A 12536-nucleotide genomic window follows, 5' to 3' on the forward strand; every position below is an offset into this window, starting at 1 on the left:
GTTTTTCATGGAATGTTGTGTTTTTCCGCCATGCGTAGCGCCCCTTGTTTTGCACAAATTTTCATCAGTCCACAGCACTTTATTCCAAAATGCTGCTGGCTTGTTGAAATGTGCAACCTGTGTTGTTAAAAGCGCTATATAAATAAAAATTATTGATCGAGTTTTCTTGCTCTGCCATTTCGGGCCTTAACTTGAACCATGCCTCTGGTCTTCCAATTCCTCACAATGTTCCTCACAGTTGAAACTGAGAACTTAAATCTCAGAGACAGCCTTCTGTATCCTTCCGCTTCAACAATCATTGTTCTCAGGTCATCTGAGTGTTGTTTCGAGGCTCCCGTGTTGCCACACTTTAGAGAGATGCACTTACAACTGGCCTCCTTTAAATACTTTCTCATGATTGGATTCACCTGTGTCTGGAGGTCAAGGGTCACTGAGGTTACCAAACCAATTTTGAGTTCTACTAATTAGTGCTAAATGTATTGAAATCTATAAAATTACTAGGGTGCCTAAATTTATATCTTGCACACTTTCCATAAATCATATAAACTTTATTTCGCTTCTCAAATATCACTGTGTTTGTCTCCTATATGATATACATATCAGTACATAGTGAAATGAGACATCGTTTCTCCAGGACCTGGTGCTACAGAAAGTCACACACAATACAAAAAAAACTCACATACTGAGTTAAGACGGTGTCTAAGCCACATAAAGTGCAAAGTGTGCAGACTAGTGCAAACAGCAGGGGAGTAGAGTGCAAACCCAGTGTGCAAACTAGTGCAAACATTGCAATGAACAAAAAAACAAGACAACAATAAATATGACGTGGAAGAATGCATATGGAAAAGGAAGACCATTCAGGTGTGGTTATTGAGGAGTCTGATGGCTTGTGGGAAGAAACTGTTCAGCAGTCTGGTTGTGAGGGCCCGAATGCTCCGGTACCTCTTTCCAGATGGTAGGAGGGTGAATAATGTGTGTGAGGGAAGTGTGGGGTCCTGTACTACAGTATATTGTGGGCTTTGCGGATGCAGCGTGTGGTGTTGATGTCCATGATAGAGGGCAGAGAGACACCAATGATCTTTTCAGCTGTCTTCACTATCCTCTGGAGGGTCTTGCGATCCGATACGGTGCTGTTCCCAAACCAGGCAGTGATGGAGCTGCACAGGACGCTCTCAATGGTCCCCCTATAGAACATAGTCAGGATGGGTGGAGGGAGATGAGCTTTCCTCAGCCTCCTCAAAAAGTAGAGGCGCTGCTGGGCTTTCTTGGTGATGGAACTGGTGTTGAGTGACCAGGTGAAGTTATCCGCCAGATGAACACTGAGGAATTTGGCAACCAAGCCAAAGGGGCAAATCCGTGAAACAGGCAGAGTGGTCAATGTGCCGCTCCGTAAGGCAGGGATAATAGCAATACCTCACACTGTGTGAAACATGTACTCTGGTTCTATGCTGAGCAAACAGGAAGTGGAACCGAGTTAGCACTCGGGTGAGGGCTCCCTCTGCAAGCCGCTTCAAAGATCAATTCTTAAGGGGCCGTGCACTTGTTTCTCTGACACACAAGGTTATACATTATCAGGTGAAAAACAGTGGAAAGAGTTCACAATATTGACAAAACAGTAGGCAATAAAATCCCAAGTGCAATAGTAAGTGTGCACCCAGTGAACACTTTACAATCCCATGAGGCCAGAGGAAGAGGATTTGTGAAAGCCAACGCGGCCTTTGACCATGACAACGCCAACATGGCCAGTGAAGTTCATCCGGATTAAATTCATACAATAAAACACTTTTTTTAACACTCACAAAGCAATTATTCAAAGGAATTTAGAGATTATGATTACTTTTTATCATTTTGCATGTAGAATACAACACTACATTACTCGGACCGACTTGTTCATTGTCCCACTGTTTTATGGGTATTATTGGCATTATGTTTTAAATAATTCATTCATTATTGTTTTTAATACCCAACCAACAGTTGTAAAATGAATGTCTACATTCTTTAGATTTGAGATTGAGTCTTACAGAGACTAGAGATGGAGAAATGGTCTGACAGTAAACAGTAGCTGTAATAGAAACACAACATATCTACAATTAAATATCTTTGTGTGTGTGTATATATCTTACAGGTCCATCTTCTGAAGAAACAGGAATCATTGATTTGACATCTGTCACAATGTTTCCCCCTCTTTGTAATCAGTTATACTGTGTTCCTTACAATTTATCCTCTATCTCATGTATTTCAGTCTGTGTTTGTCAGGTCTTGAATGTTTTCGTATCACTGCAGTGTCAGACCTGTGATGCACCTTCATGTGTATTCTTCCTTCCTCCGAAAGCGTGGCAATGTTAACACGTTCTAAAAAGTCTCCTTTTTTTGCTTTTATATATTGCAGTAATGTAATAAATTGCTGTTATATTGTCCTTTATGATTGTTCTTCTGTTCTTAAATGACTATTTGATGCATTTTTCAGTTTAGTCTGTTTTGGTTCTTAATTTGGTACTTAGTAAATTTGGTATTGCATGTCCTGAATAAATCAAGCACCGAATTGAGGGAGTCTGTATTCCAGAGACCAATACGAAACGTCTCATTTTGTTTCATATTCACATCCTTTATAAACATGCATCTAAACTGAAGTCTGCAATCAGTTACATTGCCTAGATATGCAATCCCTGTAGAGATTAAGTTGCAAAATAGTAACTCCATTGTATTTGGGAAGAAACTTGGTTGTAACTATCAAGCATATTTATTATAACGGCGTTTCAGCAATAAGGCTGCATAAAATGAAGCTTAATTAAAACAGTTAGTTAAATGGTTTAAGTTAAAGTGTGAAGGATCTCTTTTACGTTAAGAGAATGGAGTAGTAGAATAAAAAAAGCCCCTTCAAAGAAATTTTGTGTGGCTCTTAAAAGAGCCTTTGTATTGGCCGGTCAGACGAGCTTTACTTGGAGCTGGTGTATTTGGTCACGGCCTTGGTTCCCTCAGACACGGCGTGTTTGGCCAGTTCTCCGGGCAGCAGCAGACGCACGGCGGTCTGGATCTCTCTCGAGGTGATGGTGGAGCGCTTGTTGTAGTGAGCGAGACGAGACGACTCACCGGCGATGCGCTCGAAGATGTCGTTCACGAAAGAGTTCATGATGCCCATCGCCTTGGAAGAGATTCCGGTGTCGGGATGAACCTGCTTCAGGACTTTGTACACGTAGATAGCATAGCTCTCCTTCCTGGTCCTCTTGCGCTTCTTTCCTCCTTTACCGGCGGTCTTGGTGACGGCCTTCTTTGAGCCCTTCTTGGGCGCGGACTTCGCTGGTTCAGGCATGATACACACGATACAGTTCAACAAAACTGAAAGTGGATTTTCGCTGACCCTCACAACGTTTTATACACTGTCCGATGCTAATTTAAATAAAAGCAGAGTAGCGGTGTCTGATTGGGTATCTCCATGGACCAGACCATAAAATGAATTTCATTGGTCCCATTGAAGCCAATCAGAGGCTTTAAAATCTAAATCCCTCCCATCGCCTCGTGAATGGCGACCATCCCCCATTCGTTTCAGTTTATTTATTTGATTTTCCCGCATTTTTTTTTAACAATGTGAATTTCCTGCTTTTTAAATAATATAGATAGATATCAGGACAAAAAAAAAAACGTATGAAAAGGACTGAAAAAAATTCACTAATATCAACACCAAAGCTAGTAGTTTTATTATACTTTTAGCAAAAAAAAAAAAAAAAATGACCGAATGAACTTCTCTATTGTAATACTAACTTTAAAGTTATATTTTATTCAGTTTGATCGGTTCCTAAAAGTACAACTGTATTAGAGATTTCATTTGTCACACGTCATTAGTACTGCAAGTATACAGATTAAAACGAGACTAAGTTTTATTATACTCGGTTTAAAATATTTAAATTTCATATATATTAATAGTTCGACCGTTTGGAAACTCGTTCTTTGAGTGAAATCGTGGGTGGCTCTTAAAAGAGCCGTTGGGGTTTAGTTTCGTCCAGAAAACGCTTAACCTCCGAATCCGTACAGAGTGCGTCCCTGTCGTTTCAGAGCATACACGACATCCATGGCGGTGACGGTCTTTCTTTTAGCGTGCTCGGTGTAGGTCACAGCGTCACGAATAACGTTCTCCAGAAACACCTTCAACACGCCGCGCGTCTCTTCATAGATCAGACCAGAAATACGCTTGACTCCGCCGCGCCGAGCAAGACGACGAATCGCGGGTTTAGTGATTCCCTGGATGTTATCGCGGAGAACCTTTCGGTGACGCTTAGCGCCTCCTTTACCGAGTCCTTTACCGCCTTTTCCTCTTCCTGACATGATAACAGCTCGTCTGTTCACAAACGGCAATAAACCAATACGAGAGGAAGATGGGAGTTTAAATTTAGGTAAAGGACCTAGTTGAAACCACAGAGGTGGGCGGTTCTTCTGGTACGTCACACGTTACTCTTTGTTCAAGTCGGGGTTCGTCTCCCAGCGCTTGCTTCCCGAATTAAGATTTTAATAAATTAGATATACTCTTTAACTTTTAAACAACACTCTTTATCATTTTGATAGCTAGCAACTATCTTTTGTTAATATGTATTCATCCCTTCACGTTTGTATGTCCCTTTTTTATTTAGATGTAAAACATTCTTTCTCACTCACCGGCCATTTTATTAGGTTCACCTTACTAGTACAGGGTTGGACCCCCTGTTGCCTTCAGAACTGCCTTAATCCTTCGTGGCATAGATTCATCAAGGTGCTGGAAACATTCCTCAGATATTTCGGTCTATATTGAAATGATAGCATCACGCTGTTGCTGCAGATTTGTCGACTGCACATCCATGTTCCACCACATCCCTAAGGTGCTCTACTGGATTGAGATCCGGTGACTGTGGAGACCGTTTGAGTTCAGTGAACACTGTCATGTTCAAGAAACCAGTCTGAGATGATTCACGCTTTATGACATGACGCGTTATCCTGCTGGAAGTAGCCATCAGAAGATGGTACACTGCGGTCATAAAGAGATGGACACAGTTAGCAACCATACTTGCGTTGACACGATGCTCAGTTGTTACTAATGGGCCCAAAGTGTGCCGAATAAAAATCCCCCACACCATTAAACCACCAGCACCAGGCTGAACCGTTGATACAAGGCAGGATGGATCCATGCTTTCAGGTTGTTGATGCCAAATTCTGCTCTTCTGCAAACCTCGGTTGTAACGAGTTATTTGAGTTACTTGAACCAGTCTGGCCGTCCTCCTCTGGACAGCCCTGAGCCAGCTGAGCGTCTTTAGGCGTGATGACGTATCAAACGGTTTTAGCTGTGTTTTTCAGCAGGTTTCTTATCAATTCACACATTCTCAGCCGGTCATCACGAATCTGCTGACACTAAAAGCACTAACAAAACTGCATCCTTCTGCTTTGTGTAGAAATCAGTAGAATAAATTGTGTAGAATAGTTAGGCTATATCGTTAAAACACGTGACCCAGTGCATCAGTCCTGAGAAAAGAGTTGACTTGAAGTCTCAATAAATATCGCAACACTACTGAGAGCACTGGGTATGTAACAATACGTTCCCCTAAATATATATTTATAACAAAATGTTATTGGTGTTTAATTAAAAAAGTAACACTGAAGCTGCTCACACTGTACTAGACACGCCAGCACAGCCCCGAATGGACAAATACACATCCATTTGCAGGCTAAAGGTCATCCATAAACTGCATCTGAATCAGTCCAGTGCATGTATTCTAATGGTGCTCCTCTTCTGACGTAATCAGTAGACGTACCCGTCTCTTCAAAATGTTGTTAGGCTCTGCTTTTACAGAGTAATCGGGGTTTCCAGGGCCCTGGTACTGTTCAGGTGCACAGTGTGATTGACTTAATCATAAAGGTGAAGTTATCGCACATGCATTTCAGTTACAAACAGGAATATTGCTCTTGCATTCATTTTGATTGCATTCATTTTAATTGTTTTCAAAAAAACTCTGTATCTTTCTCTAGACCTCTGCTTTGCGTTTACACGTAGCGAGGACGGAGGGCTGCCGATTCTCGAGCAATTTCACACAGAAAAATGTCCCCGCCGATATTAATTTTTTCTTCTGTGTATGTTGTTAGGGTGATAAAAAACTACTCTAGACAGGCTTAATGTCAGAATGATTTAACTTGATGGCCAATCGAATCAAAGAAGGGCGGGGCTTCACTGTTGCAGAGCGGCACCACGGCATTTTTTTAAGAGTGAAAAAGTGTGAGGTAATCTAGCTAAGACACGACTGATTAAAACAAAATTTCGTAAACCGAAATAAAATAAAAATAACCAAATATTTAAAAAGCTAAAACGAGACAAAACTCACTAAAACTACTAAAAACTCACTAAAAACTAACTGAAATAAAATAATACTCAGCAAAGGTAAATGATCGTTTTTGTAATCATTACGTATTTTCTGAGCCAACAATATAACGTGAAAACTATGAAAATGGTTTCAAAGAGCACACGGCGTTGTAGTTTGATTACTTCAGAGTGTCGCAGTAACGGTATTTCTGCATATAACGACCCGTCGGTGTTTAATGAGCGAGTAGACGACAGCTTTTTACTGTTACTGAGGCAGAAAAATGGAAATTCGAAGCATTCTACAGGAAGTCACTCATGGCGCCCCCTACGGAGAAGAGAAGAAAAAACCTTTCTCTACAGACACCTCCCTTTGCTTTAAGTATAAAATGCTTGAAGTATCTAGTTTTAAACACACAGCATTGTGGCGGTGCAGCGGTCTGGGCCTCATCCTCCGTAAGTATTTGATTCTAAACTAGATTTACTTTTGTTCATTTAGCAGACACTTCTATCCAAAGCAACGAATACAGAACATGCATCAAAGTGAGTCGTTGTACGCGGTGAAGTGCTCGTGGAAAAGATGAGCTTTAAACAGTTTCTTGAGTTTTGTGAGGGATTCGGCTGTCCAGGAATAGTTTCACCAGCAAAGAAATGCTTTCGTGAATGATTTCGTGAAGTGAGGTCCTTTAAATCCCAGCCATGCTGCTGTGTTCAGGATCATTTGTAGAGTTAGAGCACCAGCCAGAAGAACATTAGTCCAGTCTAAAAATTGGGCAAGAAGTTAGAAGGTCTTCATGATGTTGTACAATGCAAACCCTGCATGGCATGGTTTTAAAACCCAAAACAAAAAAATGCCTGACTCTATTTTAAAGTGTTTATTTTGTATCAATCTTTACGTAATGAATATTTGCAATGTGATCTTTGGATCTCTTGAGCGGTCATCAACAGCAGTTAGCGGTTTCTGACGGACAAGGTTGAAATCATTGGCCTGGATGGACAAGAATAAAAAAATAAATGAAATTAAGTAATTCTCAGTTAATATCCAGTCTAAAAGAAATCTGTGGAGAGTTTTCATTAATATGTATTTTGTTTTTTTCATCTTTCTCTTCTTCACAGATTCACCCAGATCTTCACTGACTGTGACTCCAGACAGAACTGTATTCACTGGAGAGAGAGTCACTCTGAAGTGTGAGATTGAGTCTTACAGAGACTGGAGAAGGAGAAACGGTCTGATATATGACCAGAGAAATGACTGGACACCTGACTGGAGATATGAGTTTTATAAAGACAGAATAAAGTTACAGTCGTGTGATGGTTTCACTCTCACTATCAGAGGATCTACTGAGTCTGATGAGGGTCAGTACTGGTGTAGAGGACAGAGAGAAGAAAGACCATCGTTCTCACAGAAGAGTCAACGAATGAACCTCACCATTGTAACAAACATTTAAAGGCAAACTCAAAGTCACTTTTGCATCTATTATATATATTATTATTTTTATTTTAGAAAAACTATTACTATACAATGCATTTTTGGTCACAGCTCTACAAAGCCTTTAAATTACGCCATATATATATATATATATATATATATATATATATATATATGACACTCGGTTTCCCCTCTTTATAATCTCATGTATTTCAGTCTGTGTTTGTCAGGTCTTGAATGTTTTCGTATCACTGCAGTGTCAGACCTGTGATGCACCTTCATGTGTATTCTTCCTTTCTCCGAAAGTGTGGCAATATTAACATGTTTTAAAAGACTTTGTTTTGTTTTGTTTTGTTTTTTTGTCCTTTTTACGATTGTTCTTAGGTGGCCATTTGATTTTTCAGTTTAGTCTGTTTTGGTTCCAAGTGATCAATTTGAGAGTTTCTGTATTGCATGTCATGAATAAACCAAGCACTTAATTGAATGAGTGTGTATTCCAGAAATTATGAAAAACATCTCATTTTGCTTCATATTCACATCCTTTATAAAAATGCATCTAAAGTATTTAATTCATCAGTTATGCAATCCCTATAGAGATTAAACTGCGGAATAGTAACTCATTGTATTTGGATAGAAACTTGGTTGTAACTATGGAGTTTATTTTAACGTTTTAGCCATTAGGCTGCATAAAATGAAGCTTAGTTAAAACATTAATTGCAGGAGCTCTCAAGTTTTACGTTTTTTAAGAGAGTAGAATAACGCAAAAACAGCTCTTTTAAAGAAACTTTGGGTGGCTCTTAAAAGAGCCTTTGTATTGGCCGGTCAGACGAGCTTTACTTGGAGCTGGTGTATTTGGTCACGGCCTTGGTTCCCTCAGACACGGCGTGTTTGGCCAGTTCTCCGGGCAGCAGCAGACGCACGGCGGTCTGGATCTCTCTCGAGGTGATGGTGGAGCGCTTGTTGTAGTGAGCGAGACGAGACGACTCACCGGCGATGCGCTCGAAGATGTCGTTCACGAAAGAGTTCATGATGCCCATCGCCTTGGAAGAGATTCCGGTGTCGGGATGAACCTGCTTCAGGACTTTGTACACGTAGATAGCATAGCTCTCCTTCCTGGTCCTCTTGCGCTTCTTTCCTCCTTTACCGGCGGTCTTGGTGACGGCCTTCTTTGAGCCCTTCTTGGGCGCGGACTTCGCTGGTTCAGGCATGATACACACTTTCCAGTTCAACAAAACTGAATGTGGGGTTTAAGCTGACCCTCACAATCTTTTATACACTGTCCTATGCTAATTTAAAACGAAGCAAAGTAGCGGTGTCTGATTGGATATCTCCATGAACCAGACCACAAAATGATTTTCATTGGTCCTGCTGAAGCCAATCAGAGGCTTTAAAATGTAAATCCCTCCCATCGCCTCATGATTAGCGACCATCCCCCATTCATTTCAGTTTATTTATTTGATTTTCCCGCCGTTTTTTAAATAATGTGATTTTCCTGCTTTTTAAAATAATTAGATATAATTAGGACAAAAACGTATGACTGGATGAACTTCACTAATACAAACACCAAAGCTAGTAGTTTTATTATACTTTTTACTTTTAGCAAAAAAACATGACTGGATGAACTCCAAAGTTAAATATTTTATTCAGTCTGATATGTTACTAAAAGTACAACTGTATTGTGGTTTAGTGTGTCACACATAATCTGTACTGTAAATATACACATTAAAACGAGATTAAGTTTTATTTTACTCGGATTAAAATATTTAAAATTAAATATATAAATAGTTCGACCGTTTGGAAACTCGTTCTTTGAGTGAAATCGTGGGTGGCTCTTAAAAGAGCCGTTGGGGTTTAGTTTCGTCCAGAAAACGCTTAACCTCCGAATCCGTACAGAGTGCGTCCCTGTCGTTTCAGAGCATACACGACATCCATGGCGGTGACGGTCTTTCTTTTAGCGTGCTCGGTGTAGGTCACAGCGTCACGAATAACGTTCTCCAGAAACACCTTCAACACGCCGCGCGTCTCTTCATAGATCAGACCAGAAATACGCTTGACTCCGCCGCGCCGAGCAAGACGACGAATCGCGGGTTTAGTGATTCCCTGGATGTTATCGCGGAGAACCTTTCGGTGACGCTTAGCGCCTCCTTTGCCGAGTCCTTTACCGCCCTTTCCTCTTCCTGACATTTTTAACACAAGAGTTCCGTTCAATGCAATGGAGACAGAGCTAAGAGGCGAAGTTTTATGCTCGGCTATAGGACCTAGTTGAAACCACAATCGTCGGCGGCGAACGCAGGCCTCATCAAAGTCTAGGTCTACTTTCTCATGCTTGAATGCTCAAAAAAAAATTGTGGATTCGAGCGTTTTCTTCCATTTGCAACACCGAACATTTTAACACCTTAGGTCTCTCAAAAAGTCTAGAAAGGTGTATTCATGAAAGAAGGCCACAAGTCTTCATTCAAGCTTTCACGTTTTGTAATAAACTTGCAAGTAAGGGACTTTTTGAATGAAGGGCAGTTTCAAACGTATGCTTTCTTTGTCAAAGCAGATTTTAACGTAGGTTTATTCCGAAACGTTCTTAGACTGAAGTGACGTTTCTTCATTGTGTTTTTGCAGTTAGAACTTAATTCAATTTAAATCAGGTTTTAAAAAATATTTTTGTACACCAACTTCTCATAATTGAGGTGGAAATTCTCTTTAAGATAGATTTAGGTGGCTCTTAAAAGAGCCTTTGGGGTTTGTGGCTGAAGCAGCTGTGGATTTAAGCGCGCTCTCCCCGGATGCGGCGGGCCAGCTGGATGTCTTTGGGCATGATGGTGACTCTCTTGGCGTGGATGGCGCACAGGTTGGTGTCCTCGAAGAGACCGACCAGATAAGCCTCGCTGGCCTCCTGCAGAGCCATGACAGCGGAGCTCTGGAAGCGCAGATCGGTCTTGAAGTCCTGAGCGATTTCTCTCACCAGACGCTGGAAAGGCAGCTTGCGGATCAGCAGCTCGGTGGACTTCTGATAACGACGGATCTCTCTCAGAGCCACGGTACCGGGCCTGTAACGATGAGGCTTCTTAACGCCACCGGTGGCGGGTGCGCTCTTACGAGCGGCTTTAGTAGCCAACTGCTTCCTCGGGGCTTTACCTCCGGTGGACTTACGAGCGGTCTGCTTGGTTCTGGCCATTGTCTACGATCAACTCTTCAAAGAGAGACGAATAAAATGAAGCAGTGTGTGAGCGCCGCGCTTATTTGAAGCCCTGGGCTGCCGCGCGCTCATTGGACGGCATAGGTTAACAGGCATTTGATTGGTTATTGTCTGGCGTCTCTAAAACACAGTTGACCAATGAGCGTGCGTATCTTTTTTTTTTAAACAAACAGGGGATGACCGTTTGTGGTTCCCGCCTAAAACGCCTGTATTCTTTTTATCTTTGTCGAATGAAAATAGAACAACGAAAAGTTTTACGTTTCAAGTCAGATCATGTAGTTGTTTTTCCCGAATGTGTAAAGTTCCGTGTTCCAACTCTTTCATGAACACCACATTCAAGGACTTTTCAAAGCACCATTTATTTTATATCAAGCATCTACCAAATTCACACCGGAGCATATAGCTTGAGAAAAACCTCTTACGCGTATCATTTATATTACAGCGTAACGAGGTTTTGTGTGGGTTCCGTAAATTTAGACAATTTTAAGTGAGCCCATTAGTCAATAGTTCACACTGATATTTACTTTTTGAAATTATTTAGTGAGATTGTCGTTTTACATGTAATGGCATTTTAATCAATTAAAGCCATAGTAATGAACCAAGTAGCATAAGTTACATATGCAAATACAAGTGTATTTGGTCACGCCAAGAGCGTATTTTACATTAAACCTGACTTTTTTAAGATAAGCATTGAAGTGTGTTGGTTTTTTTGTTTTTTTTCCCCTTTAGAAATGAAGGCTTAAGCCTGTGTTCACACAAACTCAGACTGAATAAATGAAGTCACTCTTTAAGGAAAAAAATGGGTGGCTCTTAAAAGAGCCTTTGGTTTGACAAGAAACTTCACTCCGTCTACTTGGTCTTGGCGGGTTTCTCGGTCTTCTTGGGCAGCAGCACGGCCTGGATGTTGGGCAGCACGCCGCCCTGAGCGATGGTCACTCCGCCCAGGAGTTTGTTCAGCTCCTCGTCGTTACGCACCGCCAGCTGCAGGTGACGGGGGATGATACGGGTCTTCTTGTTGTCCCGAGCGGCGTTTCCGGCCAACTCCAGGATCTCAGCGGTCAGGTACTCGAGCACAGCGGCCAGATAAACCGGAGCACCGGCACCGACGCGCTCGGCGTAGTTGCCTTTACGGAGAAGCCTGTGAACACGACCGACGGGGAACTGCAGTCCCGCCCTGGAAGAGCGAGTCTTAGCCTTAGCGCGGGCTTTTCCACCGGTTTTACCTCTTCCGCTCATTATAGCTCACAACTGTTTCCAAACAAAGAATAAGCGCTCAGTAGCCTGCGATGCAATATTTATAGGATAGCGTACCAGTCTCCTATTGGCTGGAGTCTAAACACGGTTTAAGCCAATCAGTGAACCTCTCTCTAAACCCAACCCCTTCCACTGTTGACAACTCATGGTTACATAGTGATCGTTGTGTAGCTTTATTTCATTTTATTTTTCAAATTTGTTTATTTTCAGATTTTATAAGAATATTTAGTCTGTAGTTTTCTACGAAAATGCTACGAATATCGTTGCCTATTATCGACTACATCCTTTAATGTCAATAGTTTTAAATTTGACTTGAAGCAGAATTTAAATTACTTTACCAGGGTCTTAAA

The 12536-nt window shown here is 41.4% G+C and overlaps 6 protein-coding genes across 6 annotated transcripts; all 6 read right to left on the reverse strand.

The window, feature by feature from the left end:
* Positions 1-703: 703 nt before the first annotated feature.
* LOC122348233 (histone H2B) lies at positions 704-3422 on the reverse strand. Its single transcript, XM_043243525.1, has one exon. It carries the CDS (start codon positions 3308-3310, stop codon positions 2936-2938), a length of 375 nt encoding a protein of 124 aa, XP_043099460.1. The 5' UTR covers positions 3311-3422; the 3' UTR covers positions 704-2935.
* Positions 3423-3765: 343 nt separating this feature from the next.
* LOC122348251 (histone H4) lies at positions 3766-4335 on the reverse strand. The gene has a single exon (XM_043243545.1). It carries the CDS (start codon positions 4318-4320, stop codon positions 4009-4011), a length of 312 nt encoding a protein of 103 aa, XP_043099480.1. The 5' UTR covers positions 4321-4335; the 3' UTR covers positions 3766-4008.
* A 3927-nt stretch (positions 4336-8262) lies between these two features.
* On the reverse strand, positions 8263-9000 carry LOC122349719 (histone H2B). Its single transcript, XM_043245863.1, has one exon. The coding sequence runs from the start codon at positions 8948-8950 to the stop codon at positions 8576-8578; it is 375 nt and encodes a 124-aa protein (XP_043101798.1). The 5' UTR covers positions 8951-9000; the 3' UTR covers positions 8263-8575.
* A 419-nt stretch (positions 9001-9419) lies between these two features.
* Positions 9420-9932, reverse strand: LOC122349720 (histone H4). Its single transcript, XM_043245864.1, has one exon. The coding sequence runs from the start codon at positions 9924-9926 to the stop codon at positions 9615-9617; it is 312 nt and encodes a 103-aa protein (XP_043101799.1). The 5' UTR covers positions 9927-9932; the 3' UTR covers positions 9420-9614.
* Positions 9933-10465: 533 nt separating this feature from the next.
* LOC122349717 (histone H3) lies at positions 10466-10919 on the reverse strand. Its single transcript, XM_043245861.1, has one exon. The coding sequence runs from the start codon at positions 10909-10911 to the stop codon at positions 10501-10503; it is 411 nt and encodes a 136-aa protein (XP_043101796.1). The 5' UTR covers positions 10912-10919; the 3' UTR covers positions 10466-10500.
* Positions 10920-11384: 465 nt separating this feature from the next.
* Positions 11385-12177, reverse strand: LOC122349718 (histone H2A). Its single transcript, XM_043245862.1, has one exon. The coding sequence runs from the start codon at positions 12166-12168 to the stop codon at positions 11782-11784; it is 387 nt and encodes a 128-aa protein (XP_043101797.1). The 5' UTR covers positions 12169-12177; the 3' UTR covers positions 11385-11781.
* Between the last annotated feature and the right edge of the window lie 359 nt (positions 12178-12536).

The sequence above is a fragment of the Puntigrus tetrazona genome, chromosome 7 (assembly GCF_018831695.1).
Source record: "Puntigrus tetrazona isolate hp1 chromosome 7, ASM1883169v1, whole genome shotgun sequence".
Lineage (NCBI taxonomy): Eukaryota > Metazoa > Chordata > Actinopteri > Cypriniformes > Cyprinidae > Puntigrus > Puntigrus tetrazona.

Coding starts and splice junctions, on each gene's coding strand:
- LOC122348233 (XM_043243525.1), bottom strand. CDS start 3,310: ATGCCTGAACCAGCGAAGTCCGCGCCCAAGAAGGGCTCAAAGAAGGCC.
- LOC122348251 (XM_043243545.1), bottom strand. CDS start 4,320: ATGTCAGGAAGAGGAAAAGGCGGTAAAGGACTCGGTAAAGGAGGCGCT.
- LOC122349719 (XM_043245863.1), bottom strand. CDS start 8,950: ATGCCTGAACCAGCGAAGTCCGCGCCCAAGAAGGGCTCAAAGAAGGCC.
- LOC122349720 (XM_043245864.1), bottom strand. CDS start 9,926: ATGTCAGGAAGAGGAAAGGGCGGTAAAGGACTCGGCAAAGGAGGCGCT.
- LOC122349717 (XM_043245861.1), bottom strand. CDS start 10,911: ATGGCCAGAACCAAGCAGACCGCTCGTAAGTCCACCGGAGGTAAAGCC.
- LOC122349718 (XM_043245862.1), bottom strand. CDS start 12,168: ATGAGCGGAAGAGGTAAAACCGGTGGAAAAGCCCGCGCTAAGGCTAAG.